Below are 16515 nucleotides of genomic sequence, written 5' to 3'. Positions count from 1 at the left end.
GGCGGTCCCAATCTGTGCCTCTTGGAATGGCTCACCAATTCCTCAGTGCTACGCATGCGCTTAACAGTCTGGAAAGGAGCCCCCTGCTCGCCATCCTTACTCATGACAGGTGGCCTATAAAGTTTGGGAGATTATATGGGGGTGGGGAGGGAGGGAATTTGTTCCATTATGCAACTTTGGAACAGCATCCCTTGAGATTGAGAAGGTCCCTACCCTTTTAGGCTGTGAAGACCTGGCTCTTCCCCCAAGCATCGGGCTAGGAGGGTGATAAGCCAGGAGGTTGATAGCTGGTTGGTCCGGCGTCTGGTAGAAATAGTTGATTTCATTTTATTCTGTTTTAATGTGAGCCATCTAGGATCACTATGTAAGGTAGGTGGCCATATAAGTTGTTTAAATAAATAAACTATTAGATTAATCCAACCTAGCAAATTATCTGTTGTGCTAATTAACCATTTCACTTTTTTCAAGTTCTGGAAAATGGATATTTCATGAGCCACTGTGTTCTACTATTTTAGAGACAGAGTAACAGAATGGCAGCAGACAAGGCTGACCTGAGACTGGAGGGAAGTGGGTTTGTCTATATTATCTGAAAGGGTCATTTAGCATCTCCATGGTCCAATCTGCTACTGCTCACCTCTTAACGTGATGACTGGTGAAGCATAACGTCACACACCTTGGGAGAAAATGCTACTTTAACACTGGTAGAGCTAAGAATGATTTAGCCCTGACTCGCTCGTGGCCTTGGGACTAGATGAAGGCAATGTTATGGGGTAAAAGCACATTGCTGAGGCATGCGTGTACCATGTTTGGATGCAGGTGGGAAAAGGCCATACGTTTTCATTCCTTCATGGTAGATCTATCCACAAGGCTCTTTACACTGTCACAATATGTAGTCTGGTTTTTAAATGAAAGAAAAAAAAATACTGTATGTTCTACAAAAACATCTTAAACCGATTCTAAGTAAGCTTCAGGTTCTACATTGTATTTACAATGTACATGTTTTGCATCATAGCTAATGTGAGTTTGAGCTTATAACTCTTATGAAGCATTATGATCTTGTAAGTGTTTTTTGTCTAATTGATAGAAAATATTGAGACTCTGATATTTGTGGAAAGAGACTGGTTCTCTAGTTTACAGTCTTTTGTAGCTTTTAAGTCCTAATAAAAGCATTGCTCAGTTGCAGATTTTGCTCAGTTGCAGATTTTGTATCTCATCGAATAATGTGGCTTGTTTTATTAATATGTTTCGTCTGGAAGAGTTCTAGAGACTTTTCCCTCAATAAAGATGCCATAACAAGGAGTCTCAATATTTTCTAGTGAGTTAAGATGGCTTCCCTTAATTTTCCACCTACCAAAAGATTGGTGGATCTCATAATAAATGGAAACAGTTTTAACAGATGGATTCCATAACAATGATTCAGCCACTTCTGGGTATGTCTCTGAGGCAGCTTATTACACTTAAGACAAAGTTTGTGTTGGCTTGGATACCAGCTACCCATATCTATGGATCTTTAACCACTAATTTGACTGATACTAAATGTTTCCATTTATTTAATAAAGGAATGGTATAAGATGAGGATTTCTTTTTTCTAAAAGATACTACTTTAATAAGAAAGAGATATTAACTCACTACTGAAAATGTACAAGTAAGAAATTGGGAGCCAGTTTGGTTTAGCATTTAAGGCATCAGGGTAGAAACCAGGAGACAGAGTTCTAGTCCCACCTTAGGCATGAAGCCATCTGGGTGACCTTGGGCCAGTCACTCTCAGCCCTTGGAAGGAGACAACAGCAAATCATTTCTGAAAAACCTTGACAAGAAAACTGCAGGGACTAGTCCAGACAATTGCCAGGAGTCAAAAACTGACTTGAAGGCAAGTCCATGTGTACGCGTTAGAAATAGATGAAAACCCTGTATAAAACTCCTGAAGAATAAGAGAAAAAGCCATGGTATTTTCTCAACAAAATCCTCCATTGGGAAGAATCAGTGAAGAGAGACTAGCATTATATGATACATTGCTACATTTTCTTGATTTGCAGGATCTAAAATTTTTAGCATGTAGCCTGGGAAAAAGTGTAGGCTAAGCAAACCAGCAGGGTTCAGGTGGTACATCAGCCTACGGTTCTCTACTTGCTACTCTGAGAAGAAGTCCTATTGACTTCAGTGGAACCTATCAGTACACACATACAGGAGTTCATGCTACATCTGATTACTGCAGTAGACCGGCAAAAACATAATTCTCAATGATTTCAGTGCCTTCTTCAGGTTGCTTGTGTCATGCAGTTTCACTCTAACCCTTTGTCTGCTTTGCATTTCTGATTATCTCATTATTGCCACAACTTATGTAACAACATTCAAACTTTGTTATTGTCTTCAGATTGGTAATGGAAATTCATACAGGACAAAACGTTAAGCAGAATTCAGTGTCAAAGTCCCAGATTTTTGCATGATATTACATCTGAGAGATGTGCTCAGAAACCTAATAACATGAACTCTCCAGATCAATCATTCATGGAAATTTGAATTCAATTGTTCTAATGAGCACTCCAGTAAGACCTGTAGCACACTCCCAGCAAAGATACCACCTGAAATTAAATAATTTCTTGCGTGAAATGTGTTTATTCCAGTGAAAAATGAAACCTTTACATTCATCTCATCAGCCCCACCAAAGGAAGATAAGACACATTGAGGAGAACAAAAGTAACAAAATACAGTATGTTAAAATTCTTGCGCTCGTACTGGAGAATTTACAATATGCTTTGCAATCACAAACATTCTGCAAGTCAGAGTGTATTGTGTATACTCACTGCTAAAGTAAAGAAATATTCTGTGCTCATTTCTATGCCAAGATCGACCAAGTTTAGTGAAGTGGTAAATTATGCAAATGATACAAATGTGCAAATCCTAAGTGGCATGATGCTATTGTGTGTGCAGTTCAGAACCAATCACTTCAGACACTACTGAGTTAAGTGGACTAGTAGTCATCTGTTTTGTAGAGTCAGACCCTGAACACTTTAGAGCAGGCTTTTTCAACCAACCAGGGTTCCATGGAACCCTAGGCTTCTGCGAGAGGCCACTAGGGGTTCCCTGAGAGATCACAATTTATTTTAAAAGTTATTTCAAATCTGGGCAACTTCACATTAAAGAAGTAAGTTTCATTCTTTATTTTTAGTTTAAGAACACTGCTCATGCTTATATGCAGGCCTACACATGAAATGAATATTATAATTTTGTGACTTCTCACCTGTATTTGAGCCTGAATGTGCAGGGGTTCCCCGAGGCCTGAAAAATATTTCAAGGGTTCCTCCAGGGTCAAGGCTGAGAGAGGCTGCTTTAGAGGAAAGGTGGGAAATCAGCTGGGTCAGTTAAATAACCATTTGCTGGAAGAGGTAGGTGACCTCCTCAGCCAGCCATCCTGAGTTGTAGTATTATTTTAAGCATTTCACTGCTTTTTATATGATGTTTTGTATTTTGTTGAAAGTGTTAGACCTTGAAAGCAGGTAGACAAGAGATCCATGTATGCAGCTGCTCCCTGCTTTCTCCAACCTCCGTATGTTCAGCTGGGAAGTCAGAAGCAGAGATGTACTTGCTTCAATGGGAATGCCATATGGCCTTCCTTCCAACCTCCCAGTTGAATGCGGGAAGTTGGAAAGTAGGGAATACACACCTGTTTTCAACCCATCATGTGTTCAAGCAAAGGCATCAGGAGGAATAGTAATCCAAACAGATTCAGGAATTGCAAATTCTGTGGCCAGGATAAGTCTGTGGACGTGACAGTTAGAGTGTGTAGGTTGAGCAGCTCAGTGGCTAGAAGCTCTGCTGCTGCCTCTAGTTATATATATATTACATATACTGTATGTATGTGTATGTATGTGTATGTGTATATATGTATGTGTGTGTGTGTGTATAGTGATAATCTGGCTGAGGCGGTTCAAGCCCATGCAGAACAGCAGCAGGGACAGTGCATCACCTTGGTATGTGCCACACTTGATGGCCACTTGTGTGAGCTGCCTTGAGTTGTCTTCCAGTGTTGTCTTCCACAGTCCCATTGAGTTCTTGAGGATGGTCCTGAGTGTCTCACTCAGAGAGCGACTCTGGGTGGTCAGCCTTCAGTGAGCCGCTTCCTCTCAGCCATCCCACCCTGCCCAAAGCTGCAACCTGAGAATAATAACACTCAGCAAGTGGCAACCAGGGAATTTTAAGTGCCAACCATGGAGAGGACTTTTCTTTAATGAAGCTCTAGAGTCACAGAGCATCCTCGCTCAGTGGTTGAGATGTTTTTGTATTTGAGGCAGAAGGTCGGAGCCTTTTTACTGAACGTTTAATGAGGGAATAAAGGATGCTGCTTTTATTGTGCCCTCTGGTTTGATATAATTTTTATCCTGCTTTACTACTATAATGTCTATTTTTAAAACTGTTTTTGTTCATGTGAGCATGAAGTGTAAACCATACTTAGGGTTTTTTTTTTAACAATAGAAAAGCAGGAAGTTTTGAATACATAAGAATAGGGTGGGAAAGGACTTGGTGTTGCCATCAATTGCTGCCTTGCTGGAGTCCTCCCACCCCTCTGGAGAATTTTAAGAGAGATTCTGTGTTTTCTTTTCTAAGCCTGTCTGAATTATTCTGCCTGATCCACAATATCCACAATATAGATGATTGCCAAAGAAACAACATTACCACTTGCATAAATTTGTGAAACACTAAATGGGTATTCTATAAAACTGTTCTTAATACCCAGATACTTAGTAAATCTATGATATACTATTGGAATTTATAAAATTAAGTACACATTTGAACATATTATTTTGAAATTTTTATGGACTCCTGCCTACTACATGGATAAATTTGTGCAGTTTTCTAGGCAACATTTTTGGAATTCATTTGCCATTGCCTTCTTCCTAAGCTGAGAGGAGATTACTAGCCAGTAATATTACAGTTTTTGTGAACACTTTGCTTTACCTTACAGTATCCTCCTGAGAAATGTACAAACAAACTTGTAGAACACATTTTTGTATGTTGGCAAATAACTTCATGTTATGATATTTAAAATAAAAATGAAAGAACAGCTAAAATATTCATTATTTTTCAGGATGAGATAATTCAACACTTATATAAATATTGTTTTTAGAAACCTATTTTTAGAGATCTTTACCCACTTAAGTATGTTTTCTTGTGGGAGGACTGCATTAAATTTGGGATTATTGTTCTTTCAAGTAATATAGTAATTCCTTTCTGGGATTTGATTCTCCTGCCCTTATTCCTTCAGTTAATCATTGTTTTCCATTTTAATATTAGCTAAAGATTGTAAGAAAGTATCTTCATTCAGATACTTAGAACTGTTGAATATTATGTTATAAATAAAACTTGTTTTTCCCCTATAAATTGATTTTTTTGTATACTTCTAGTGATTTCCAAAGGGGATTTTCCTCTGTCATGCTTCTTCTGTTCATTATTTCTTTTTAAATGGTTGGATCTAGAATCAATCTTTATTTCGATGGCTCTATTTTAAACATAACTTAAAACCATTGACTTCGCTTTATCCTCTCTAAGCATCAGAATTTTATCACATTGTTATTTTTTGCTCTATGTTCATGTTTCTTTCCCCTAACACTGGTTTTTTTATATAAAAGAGAGACTGACAGAAATGGCATCAAAGAAATTCTTTCTGAAAAATTAAGCTTAAGATTGAGACAACAGTCAGGATAAACTGGCAACCATGAAGGGATGTGAAAATGTGCAAAGATGTCATCATATCTAATAAGGGAGTTCAAGATTAATGGCTGCGATAAGAGTGCATGCAGGGCTTTTAGGTCCAGAATCTCTGTATGGAATGGCTAGATGTGACTCTGCTGTATTTTGGAAAAGATTATTACATCTGTGTATCAGTACAGTATTGAAAATATTAAAGAGAAACACGTAGAGGTAGCTGGAGCTACTCTCAGTTCAGTTTGCAATGTACTGCTAGGGCAATGTTGATGTACTAAATTAATTGCTGTGAAGGAAAAAAAAATAGATAAAACACAAAGTACAAAGTCACCACAACCACAAAACAGTTTCTCAAACTTGTGGCAATGGAAGTTACTGCTGTTCAATAAGACACGTCAATCAAAAAAATTGCTTATCGTTTGAAGATATATTTCAATGTGTCTTCAATCATTTCTGTTGTCCTTCAAAGGACTATTTTAGAGCCCTTCAGATAGGATTGTTTTTCACGGATGGGTGCTGAAAAATGAGTTCTTCTAGCTGTGATAATGGTAGTTGTAGTTAAGCGCAAGTAGAGGGCACCAGATTTAACACAGCTAGACTTTATTCACAAGGAAATAGGGTACCTCCATCCTTGTTGTAGGGGGATTGTATTATTGTGAGCTGTCTACTGTCTCTTGCCATATTCTGCTCAAACTGGATGAGAAGGAAGCAAAAAACTTCATCATATGTTTTGTAAGCTCTTCGCAAACTACTTCCATCTGCAAATAGTTCATATAAGATGGGAAGAGGTGGATAGGTTAATGTTTGGAATTTCTAATCAGCTTCCACTATTTTTTCCTCAGTGGTTCAGTGTACAGATTATTCTGCTTATGTTAAAAAACATAAACTTCCATTCACATATTTGGTTCTGTCTCAATTTTACATTTAAAAGTCTAAATACAAAGTTTACAAAGTTACAAATGCCTATTTAGTTTGAGTCAGGTCATAATCTCATGAATCCTCCTCAAACAAATATGATTGAAATTCTAGAAAGAGAATTTGTGTAATTAACTTACATATCTGTTACTAGAAGTTAAGGCCTTACAAGCAATATATGAAACAGGTTGGCAGCTGATAAAGACGGCAATGTAACCTGAGAGCAGGTGAAACGTAGTCTTTGTCTGCAGCCTTTCTTTGAGAGTAAAGTATCGTAAGCAACTTTGATCTCCAGTTTTGACCCAAGAATATGTTCTGGTTAGACTATGAGGCGACCAGAGGCAAATAAATGGAATTCTTTATTTACAACAACTATGTACAATTAGTAAAGGTCCTTGAATAACAGTTCAGTTCAATTCAAGCCCAACTGGGCAAAGGCAGAGACTGTGAAGCAAGAATCAGCTCGAGAACATAAAGAGGCGGCCGAACTGGACTCTACTGGAATTTGCGGCAAGGCTGCAAGGCAGGACTCGACTGAGGAACATGGCAAGGAGGCAAGACCTGACTTGGCAGGAAATGGGTAGGTGACTAGACTGGACTCATCCGTAGTTGGCGACAAGGTGAGTGGATTGGACTTGACTGAAGGTGGCTGCAATACGACTGGACTGGGCTCGACTGCTGATGGAGGGAAGTCAACTGGACTGGACTTGACCGAAGATGGCTGCAAAGTGACTGGACTCAACTGAAGATGGCAGCAAGGCGACTGGACTGGACTCAACTGACGATGGAGGCAAGGCAACTGGATTGGACTTGAAAGAAGATGTCTGCAAGGTGACTAACCCCACCTCAGCTGGAGAATGAGGCAAGACTTTAAGGCAAAACTCAGCTAGGGATTGCAACAAGGCGACAAGGCTAGGCTCGGCTAGGCTTCAGGGCAAGATAGCAGGACTCAACTTGGCTGGGCTTCTGGGCATGGCTGCAAGACAAGACTTGACTGGGCTTTGATGCAAGACAGCAGGACGTGACTCGACTGGGCTTCTGGGTGAAGCGGCAAGACAAGGCTCGACTGGGCTTTGGAACAAGGCGACAGGACTCGACGCGGCTGGACTTCCTGGCAAGACAGCAAAGCAAGACTCGACTGGATCTCATGGTGAGGCAACAAGGCAAGGCTCAGCTAGATTTTGCTGCGAGGTATCAAGGTAGGATTTGGAAGGCTGGGAAGGTTCTGGTTCTATAGCGGCAACCGGTCAGGGCTCCAAGAACTGTTCTGGCTTTTCTTCTCCTTCAGAAGCAGTTAGCTCAGTGGAACATTTGTCTCTGGCAACCCAGTCTTTATGCTGGCTCCTTTTTATCATGTTCCCTTCACACCATTTCTGCTCTGGAGCCAATCACGCTTCCTTTTGCTTGGCGCGCTTTTCAGCCCGCCTCTCCCTTACACTGTTTGGTGGCTTTGAATTCAGCTCTTGGTTTTGACCAGTTGGCTGCTCAGAACTTTCCTGCTCTGCTAAGTCACTCTGAGTTTCAATTTCCCCAATTTGCCTAGCATAGGTTTCGATTTCCCCTTCCTCAGCCTCAGCCTCAGCCTCAGACCCGATCCTTACAGAATACTAGTGAGAAGTAATAGGTTTCACTAGTATGATAGATTGATGGCTGTATGCCATCCTCTGTAGTAGGGATTTCCAGTGTTGGCTATGATTTTTCAGAGCTCTAGTCCCAACACATCTTGAGGGTACCAAGTTGGGATAGAGTGATGTACATTGTTGTTAATTTCTTTGCTCTCAGAGATGGAATTGCAAAGAATTTTATATGATCTTTTCATTCCAAAATGCCAGCAGCTGTTTTTCTTGTCAAATTCCTCTAGTCATTCAGTACTACATTCTAAATATGGAGATAGCCTGCAGGCAGGGATGCTATAATTACTGCAAAAGAAAGAAAAGTTAACTGTTTGCTCTAGGAGCATGAATATGCTGGTGAACATAGGCAGTTGCTAACAGATCGCATTCAGCATCTAACTGAAGCTCAGGACAATTTGGCAGCATTTCCAGTGTAAAAGGGGGATGTGTTATGAAGCACAGTTTCCAGAAAGATAGTACAGTACAGTAAGAAGCTTTTAATAGATAAAATTAATTTCAGGTTTAAGAAAGAAAAAATGTTTTACAGTTCTTTAATTAACTGAGTTTTTGCAATCTTCTCCATCTTTGCTCTATGCAAAAGAACAATGAGTGGCCAACCTTTGCCTTACTTGCTTCCAAAAATCTCACACACCTCCCTCTTGATTTGGGTATACAGTAATGGAGCTTACAGGGAACTCCACTTTATTAGTATTTAAGATAGAGCCTTATCTAGTTATACTGGATAATTTCAGTTATTTGGCCTGAGAGTATGGACAAAGTGAATGGTGGGCTTCTGCCTTCCCTCCCATTTTCTCCATTCTTGTCTTGCTTAGCTAATTACATTCTGTAGGAGAAGTCTGATGGGTGGGCTTTAAGTACTTTTAAAGTCTGTTTGACAAAGATGGATGGGAAAGTATTCCTAAAACAAACAAACAAACAAACAACCCACCTCCACTTCTACAGTTCCAGCTATGAGTTTCTGGTATGAAGGGTGTGGGCTGGTGGGTGGAATTATTTAAAACTGTATTTGTAGACCCTTTTTTCCCAAGTGTTCCCTGATGAAAAATGATGATGACAGACTGCTATCAATCAGGATGAAGCTCTGACACACACTAGTCCAGCCTCTCTCAATCTTTTGACCCTGGGGGAATCTTGAAATATTTTTTAGGCCTCGGGGAACCCCTGCACATTCAGGCTCTGATATAGGCCAGAAGTCACAAAACTATTATATTCGTTTCATGTGTCGGCCTGTATATATGCATTAACAGTGTTCTTAAACTAAAAATAAAGAATGAAACTTGCCTGTTTGATGTGAAGTTGCCTGAATTTGAAATAATTTTTTAAATAAATTGTGAACTCCCAGGGAACCCCTACTGAGCTCTTGTGGAACCCTGGCAGAGAAACCCTGATCTAGTCTGTTTGCAGACTCAGGAGGTAGGGTAAAAATGGAGTTTTAAGTATGCCCACTTGCTGCAAATTCTTGCTGTGCATGTAGTGTAACTATAGCCCTGGACTTGTAGTGAGATGTCAATGAGGACTTGCATTGATTTAAAGGAGGCAACAGTTTCCTAAGTCAGTGGGTTTAGTAATGATGGCCAATAAGCTGAAACCTAGTCTGTGTGAGATAAAGCCACTTAGGTCAAATGAACCTAGGTATTTCATTTGAACTAGAAAGTGCTGTTCAACCTGTTCTAGATGGAGTTACATTTTTTCCCAAGGATTCCAAGTTCATAGGTAGGGGCTTAAATGGGTTTTGTTTGTGTGTGTGTATGATGTAGAATAAATTAGATTAATTGTATCTGTACATTTATAGATACAATTAATCTAAACTCATTGAGTCCAAAATAGGCTTGCTGTTATTGTTCAGATCCTGTAAACTCTAGATGACTATTATGTGCATTTCTTAGTTGTTCAGAAAAAAGTAGACTATATTTTACTACCATCCTTAGGGAATGCATACTGATATCCCTAAACTGGCTTCACAGTGGCAGTTAAATTGTTGGGTACATTATAATCTGGGAAACTACCTACATTCTCTAAATGGTCTTTGCTTCTGTACTAATATCACTAGAAGGCCACCTTAAAGTACTGTACCCTCTAAAGATGAATAAGTGATCACTAGTAGCTAGACCTTTCAAATAGCAGTGCCATTTTAGTGGAATGTTGCAAAAGAGGGTATCACGTGGTATTAATTTTTTGGGAAGGGGCAAAGATTGTTTAAATATCTTTCTCAGACTTTCTAAACACTAGTTAAATCTGTCTTTCCCCCTCCCACCGCCTGTGGGTGCTGTTGAGTGTTAATTTTTTAAATGACTGTTAGCCATCTGCTGGACAGAGCATAACTTTCCAATTAAAAAAAAAAGAGAAAGTATGAACTTACTGTCAATCATTTGTTGTTTACATATGCCAGTACATCCCTTGTCATAGAAATACAATAGAATAAACTGTAGAATAAACATAATAAACTGTAGAATAAATTGTAGAAATACAATTTAGGACAAGGGGAGGTTGATGTGTTAGGACCGCAACTTCCAGAATTCTGAGTTCAGAATCTGCCAGCAGGCCTTCACTGCAATCCCAAGGGAGTTGTACAACACCAGCTGGAGAAGACCCATTTGAAAATGAGCTGTGCACACATGTGCCTACAAGGAAATAGTTGCAGGCATTTTGTGCATATACTGAATCAATAAATTCAATTGTGCTACCATAGTGAATATTTGTATGCTTTGGGAGCAAAAAAGGAAGATGGGTAAGTCACACCCACCTTAAGATTTACATTCTGATCGTTCAGCAAATAAAGGTTGCAAACAGCAGTGTGTCTTCAAAACGGAGTGGTTAGTTATTATGGGAAGTTATAGTCTTCCCAGCCTTTGCTTGGATTTAAGCTTGCTCACTGTTCAACAGAATGGATGGATCTCTGTCTTACACTGCAACAATGCAACAAAGAATGGAATCCAAGGCCAACTAAACATTGAGGTCTCAGCAGCCCTCTTCAAGCAAACAAACTGCAATTTTGGTGTCAAGGGAAGGAACCAAAGCGGACCTTTTAAAGCCCAGATCACCTGGGATAGGTTTACCCCTCAATCAGCAATATCCAGATGTGTTCATTTCTTAACTCCTTGCCAAGGAGTACATGTACAGGTAAAAGTTCTGCAGATTATACTATTTAACATCTTTGTTTTTCTTAATAGAACTCAAAATGACAGAGATGGGGTTCCCAACCAGTTAATTAGCCAGACTATGCACTACACAAGGCTCTAGTAAGGAACAATAGAAGAAAAAAAAAACTAAGTCTCCCACAAGATGCAACACGAATATGCACAAAAATATGGATAAAATGGTTACATATTTAACTAACCACTGTTTGATCCCATTGGTCCTTATGAATGACTTCTTAAAGGCAGATGACATGCTCAACGCATTAAACAGTTAAAAGCTCAATTAAAAACATATAAATGTCAGATAAAATAACCATGAATCCAGCTTCAAAGACAGAACAGAAAGTTTGAGACTTATTTCCTAACAGCAATGATAGCAGAGTCTAAACATTGCTCTCAAGTGATTAAAGATAAGGAGAGGGCTATTTTGTGCTAGGCTTATTGAAATGTATAGAGAATAATTATTCCCTTGCTTGTAATCTGATTTATTTTATTTCAGTTCTTGCTTCTCTGTAGCAAAGCCCACCCACTTTTAGACAATATATTTTATTTTCTATCCCGCCTTTATTACGAGGGTTTGCTGCAAGAGAAACCTGTCAGAATAGACTTTCCTTAAACTCTTGGAGTGGAGAGATATGGATGTTACATTACATTATGTCCCATGTACAGGGTTTTACAAGTCTGTTTTTACACAGTGTATATCCTGTGTGGTGTTTTCAGTTATATTGACTACTAGGAGGCTGCTCATGTACATCTGACAAACTCCACTGGTCACATACTGCTTTCTGCTAGTCAATATATCTGAAAACACTCTACAAGATGTACTGTGCACTGTAAAAATAGAGAAATTTTCTCCTCCTCCAAAGGTGGTGATGGAAGTCGTGTAAAACCCTGTACGTGGGGATGTGATGTAATATCCATCTCTTTCCACTCCAACAGCTTATAAAAAAATGGAACAGGTTATTGATGTGAAAGCTCCAGTTCCTGGTTGGACTGGATGTCCAGGCCCTGTTTGGAGGATTGGATCCACTTAGTAATGATGGGCACTTTTTCTTCAGCTCCTAGGTCCTGCCTTTATGGTGTTCCACAAGGTTTCATCCTTTCACATGCACCATTGGAGATCTTACTGCATCTCATGCGCTGTGGCATCACAGGTACAGTGTGAGACCCAGCCCTGTTTTTGTGGGTTTACATTTGTGCTGCCTCAGTGCTGATATCTGCACCTGGATGACCATGAAGTCTGCAGCTCAGCATTGATAAGCCAAGCCTTCATAAGCCTTAGTAAGACCCAATTGCTGGTGTTAGATAGGAGGAAGCAACTTGGAAAATAAACACAAAAGGTCAGTGGAGTGTCATTTTCAGGAATACAGTATCCAAGGAGTAAGAACTGAGAGTCACTTTAAGCCAGACTCTTACATCATCTTTGGTAAGTGCTGTGGTCCAGAACTGTTTCTATCAACTGAGGCATCTCTATCAGGTGCACTGTTGGGCTGTCTTGTGTGAAAGGTGAAAGGTCCCCTGTGCAAGCACCGAGTCACATCTGACCCTTTGGGGGGACGCCGCTTTCGTGACGTTTTCTTGGCAGACTATAGCGGGGTGGTTTGCATTGCCTTCCCTAGTTGTCACCATCCCCAGCAAGCTGGGTCCTCATTTTACTGATCATGAAAGGATGGAAGGCTGACTCAACCTGAGCCAACTACCTGAGAATCCAGCTTCCACTGGGATCGAACTCTGGTCGTGGGGAGAGTTTCGGTTGCAATACTGCCGCCTACCGCTCTGCACCCCATGAGGGAACCTTTGTTCCCAGTGGGGAACAGGATGTGTTTCAACAACAATCACATAGTCTTTTTGATTCAACATTCCAATACAATCAATCCTTTAGTGCACTTATCAGTTTCAGCAGAACTACCCAAAGATACTGTCGATCAAACTGCTTTGTCATCAGGCAAACAGGGCTGCCTCCGTGTATCAACTGGGGCTACTAGGAATGTGTCCTAATGTTCTCCATTTCATGAAGGGAGAAGTTTGTCCAGTTTCATACAGATTACATAGGAGAAAGCACAGAAAGCTTAGAATAACGAGTGGAATAGAATTAGCTAATTTCACTCAGTCTTCATTTCTTCACACTCTCCTTCCAAATAGTATTCCTATTCCCAAGTCTGGGCAAGCGTGACTTGCCAGTGGAAGCGTAGGGCACAAGATCACTCCTACCCTTGTATCTTTGCAGGCAGAGTGCGTAAAGTCACTAGTGTCAGCAAGTCACCACTGACGTAGGAGCAGAACTGACAACTCTTCTGAGATGAAACATATTTTTGCCCCCTTCCTTCCAACACCATTTAAAATGCTCAATCTATGCTGAAATCTGTATGTATATCTTTGGTTTATTCACCTTTATTCACTTTCCCTGCCCCAATTCTCACTCATTTCAGGGAAGACCTGTGTTATAACAGATAAACTGAGCAAAAAGAAAGAAAGAAAAAAGAATAGCTACAAAGACAACATTGCATTTATAAAATGTTTATTTTTCAAGTTCTTTGCATACTAGACGAGGAATGGTGTGTTTCATTCTTGAAGCTTAAAAAACTCAGATATTGACTAACTGAAATTGCAGTGATTAACAATTATGCATGATTTATATTGATTTCATTATATTGCAATACATTTAATGTTCTCAGTAATCATTTCAATGGCACTTCACTGTATAAAGTATTGCACTTCCACAACTTGAATTGGAATTTTCCCACCAAAAGATATACAGTATTTTTAAAAGTGCATTTCAATAGCAGCATAATTCGTTATGTCCAAATCATAGGACTTATAGAATTAAGATTTTACTGCTGCAATAGCAGCCTTTCCTAACCTGGCATCTTCCTAACATGCCAATGATTGATTATACTATTCAATTTTTAACATTTTAAATCTTTGCTTCTGCCCTCATTATTAAAACCAAAAATAGGATTTTTTTTTTAGAAAAAAAACCAGACCAAAACATTTTCCTAACACATCCCAATTTTGTCACTGTTTTACAAAATGAGGTAGTTATAATTAGATCATTATTTTTATTTTCCTCAGTTAAGTTTTCCTTTTTTCCCTGTTCCAAAGATCTGGAACTGACAAATTCAAATCAGTATGTAATGCTTCACAAAATAACGTTCTATTCTTCTTAGAAAAGAGGCAAAATTTTTACTTATTGCTTTCAGATTCAACAGCTGAGGACCTATCTAGCACATGTCCAGCTGCCAGACCAGAAGGAGTATTACTAAAACATTTTAGAATACTTATTTTGTTCATTCTGCATCAATGATATGCACCTGGAAGTCCAAGATATTTCTATTTTCTATACCAAACTGATCTTGAATCTATCCACATATTTGGGGAGATATGTAATTTCTATTCAAATTGTATAGTTTCAGAATCATTATCACCTATAGGAAAATAAAAGTAATAAATACCTGAATAAAAGAGATGCATAATAACAATCAGAAGAAACATCTTTCACATCTGTATCAAAACGTTCATGTGGTTCTTTCTTGGTTTAAAAAACTGGGCCATCCAGCAGCCCAGAGATATTCAACATTAATACCCTAAATATTAAATATCACTTATAAAACATTGAGATGCTGCATTTGATTTCAAAAGCAAAAACAGAATTGGTAGTTTACAAACATGATTTTTAACTTAAAAATGAAAGCCAACTAGTAGGGAATCTTCAGAAATAAAGGAAACCAGCAAGTAGCTGGTAAAAATGTGTTTGCCACCTGACTGTTAACACCAGATTCAAGAAAACAGGCTCTTGTGTAACTTCAACTGCTTGATATGAAGCTGGTCAGTGCAAATGGAACCAGTTTGCAAACATTCCAATTACAATCTGCATTGAAGTGTTGAGGACCCAAAAGTCATTTTTAAAAGCAAAACCAAGGATTTACAAGCAACAAAAGGATTTGATCCACTCTTGATTGAAGTGATTCAAAGGAAGCAATATCATCTGTTTGCCTGTTAAGAAAAACGAACAAACATTTTTCAGACATTCCTGTCCAAAAGTAGTCAGTTTCAAGATTGGTGACATATTCAAAGGGACAATTGGAACTAAATAATGTTAATGAACATCCAGCAAAATGAAGGGTTTTTTATGCCCAGATACACGAACGTATTGCACCCTTGGATACATGAACCCAGAGCCATCATTTCTGTCATATGTAATTTTAAACTCCTAGGACGTGAAAACCATAAATCAACATAGGCAGTAGAAAAGAGTATTATATTTGTGTGTGTGTGCGTGTTATGTGTTTGCATATGCACCTTAGAGTCAGCTTTGACTCCTGGCAACTGCCTGAACAATTCCCTGCAGTTTTCTTGGCAAGGTTTTTTGGAAGCAGTTTGCCATTGCCACCTTCCTAGGGCTGAGTGTGTGTGACTGGCCCAAGGTCACCCACTTGGCTTTGTGCCTAAGGCGGGACTAGAACTCAGGGTCTCCCGGTTTCTGGCCCGGTTCCTTAATCACTACACCGAACTGGCTCTCTATTACTGTATACAGCTTTCCTTCTCCACATTGAAACGAAAACATTACTTAGGAATTGTGTCTACTTTTTGATGGTGTAAATGTCCATTGCAAATTTTATTTGATAAATTAAGTCAAAGAATCACATGCTAGGAGATCTACATGTCACAGAAATGGACAAATTGAATTCTAGAATGGAAGGAAAATGCTGACATTCTCTACGTGTTTAATATGTAAGTATTTATTGCACACGCCCCCCCAATAAATTAAAGAATAAGTTATGGACACAGTGGTACCATGACATGTCATTATGCAACAACAGAATGGGGAGTTACCAAACCTGGAAAGAGCAGCCAAATCTAAGTACCCAAAGCAAGCTCTAATTTCTGGCCAGGGAAAGTTGTCAGATAATTCTCTTAGTCTCTCTCCATAATGAGCAAGATCAGTAAAACAAGGGAGAGGAAAACTGGGAGTGAGAGCTAATAGGTAGACTGACCATATTTTCTTGAGACAAAAACGGGACATTGGGATGGCAAAATGGGAGGGGTTAAACTTATGTAATATTCCATATTCACGAAAAAGACGATAAAAAAAGTTATTGACAGTAAGCTGGGAAGATGCAGGAGGG

The 16515-nt window shown here is 39.2% G+C and overlaps 1 protein-coding gene across 1 annotated transcript in view; it reads right to left on the bottom strand.

The window, feature by feature from the left end:
• Positions 1-13890: 13890 nt before the first annotated feature.
• TMPRSS2 (transmembrane serine protease 2) overlaps positions 13891-16515 on the bottom strand; it is a 33533-nt gene continuing 30908 nt past the window's right edge. The window contains exon 14 of the mRNA XM_063305332.1: positions 13891-15382. Within this exon, the coding sequence (XP_063161402.1) occupies positions 15371-15382 (12 nt within the window). The 3' untranslated portion in view covers positions 13891-15370. The remainder of the gene's footprint in view (positions 15383-16515) is intronic.

This window comes from Candoia aspera, chromosome 5, assembly GCF_035149785.1.
Source record: "Candoia aspera isolate rCanAsp1 chromosome 5, rCanAsp1.hap2, whole genome shotgun sequence".
Taxonomy (NCBI): Eukaryota; Metazoa; Chordata; class Lepidosauria; order Squamata; family Boidae; genus Candoia; species Candoia aspera.
This window is presented reverse-complemented; position numbering and strand designations above follow the sequence as displayed.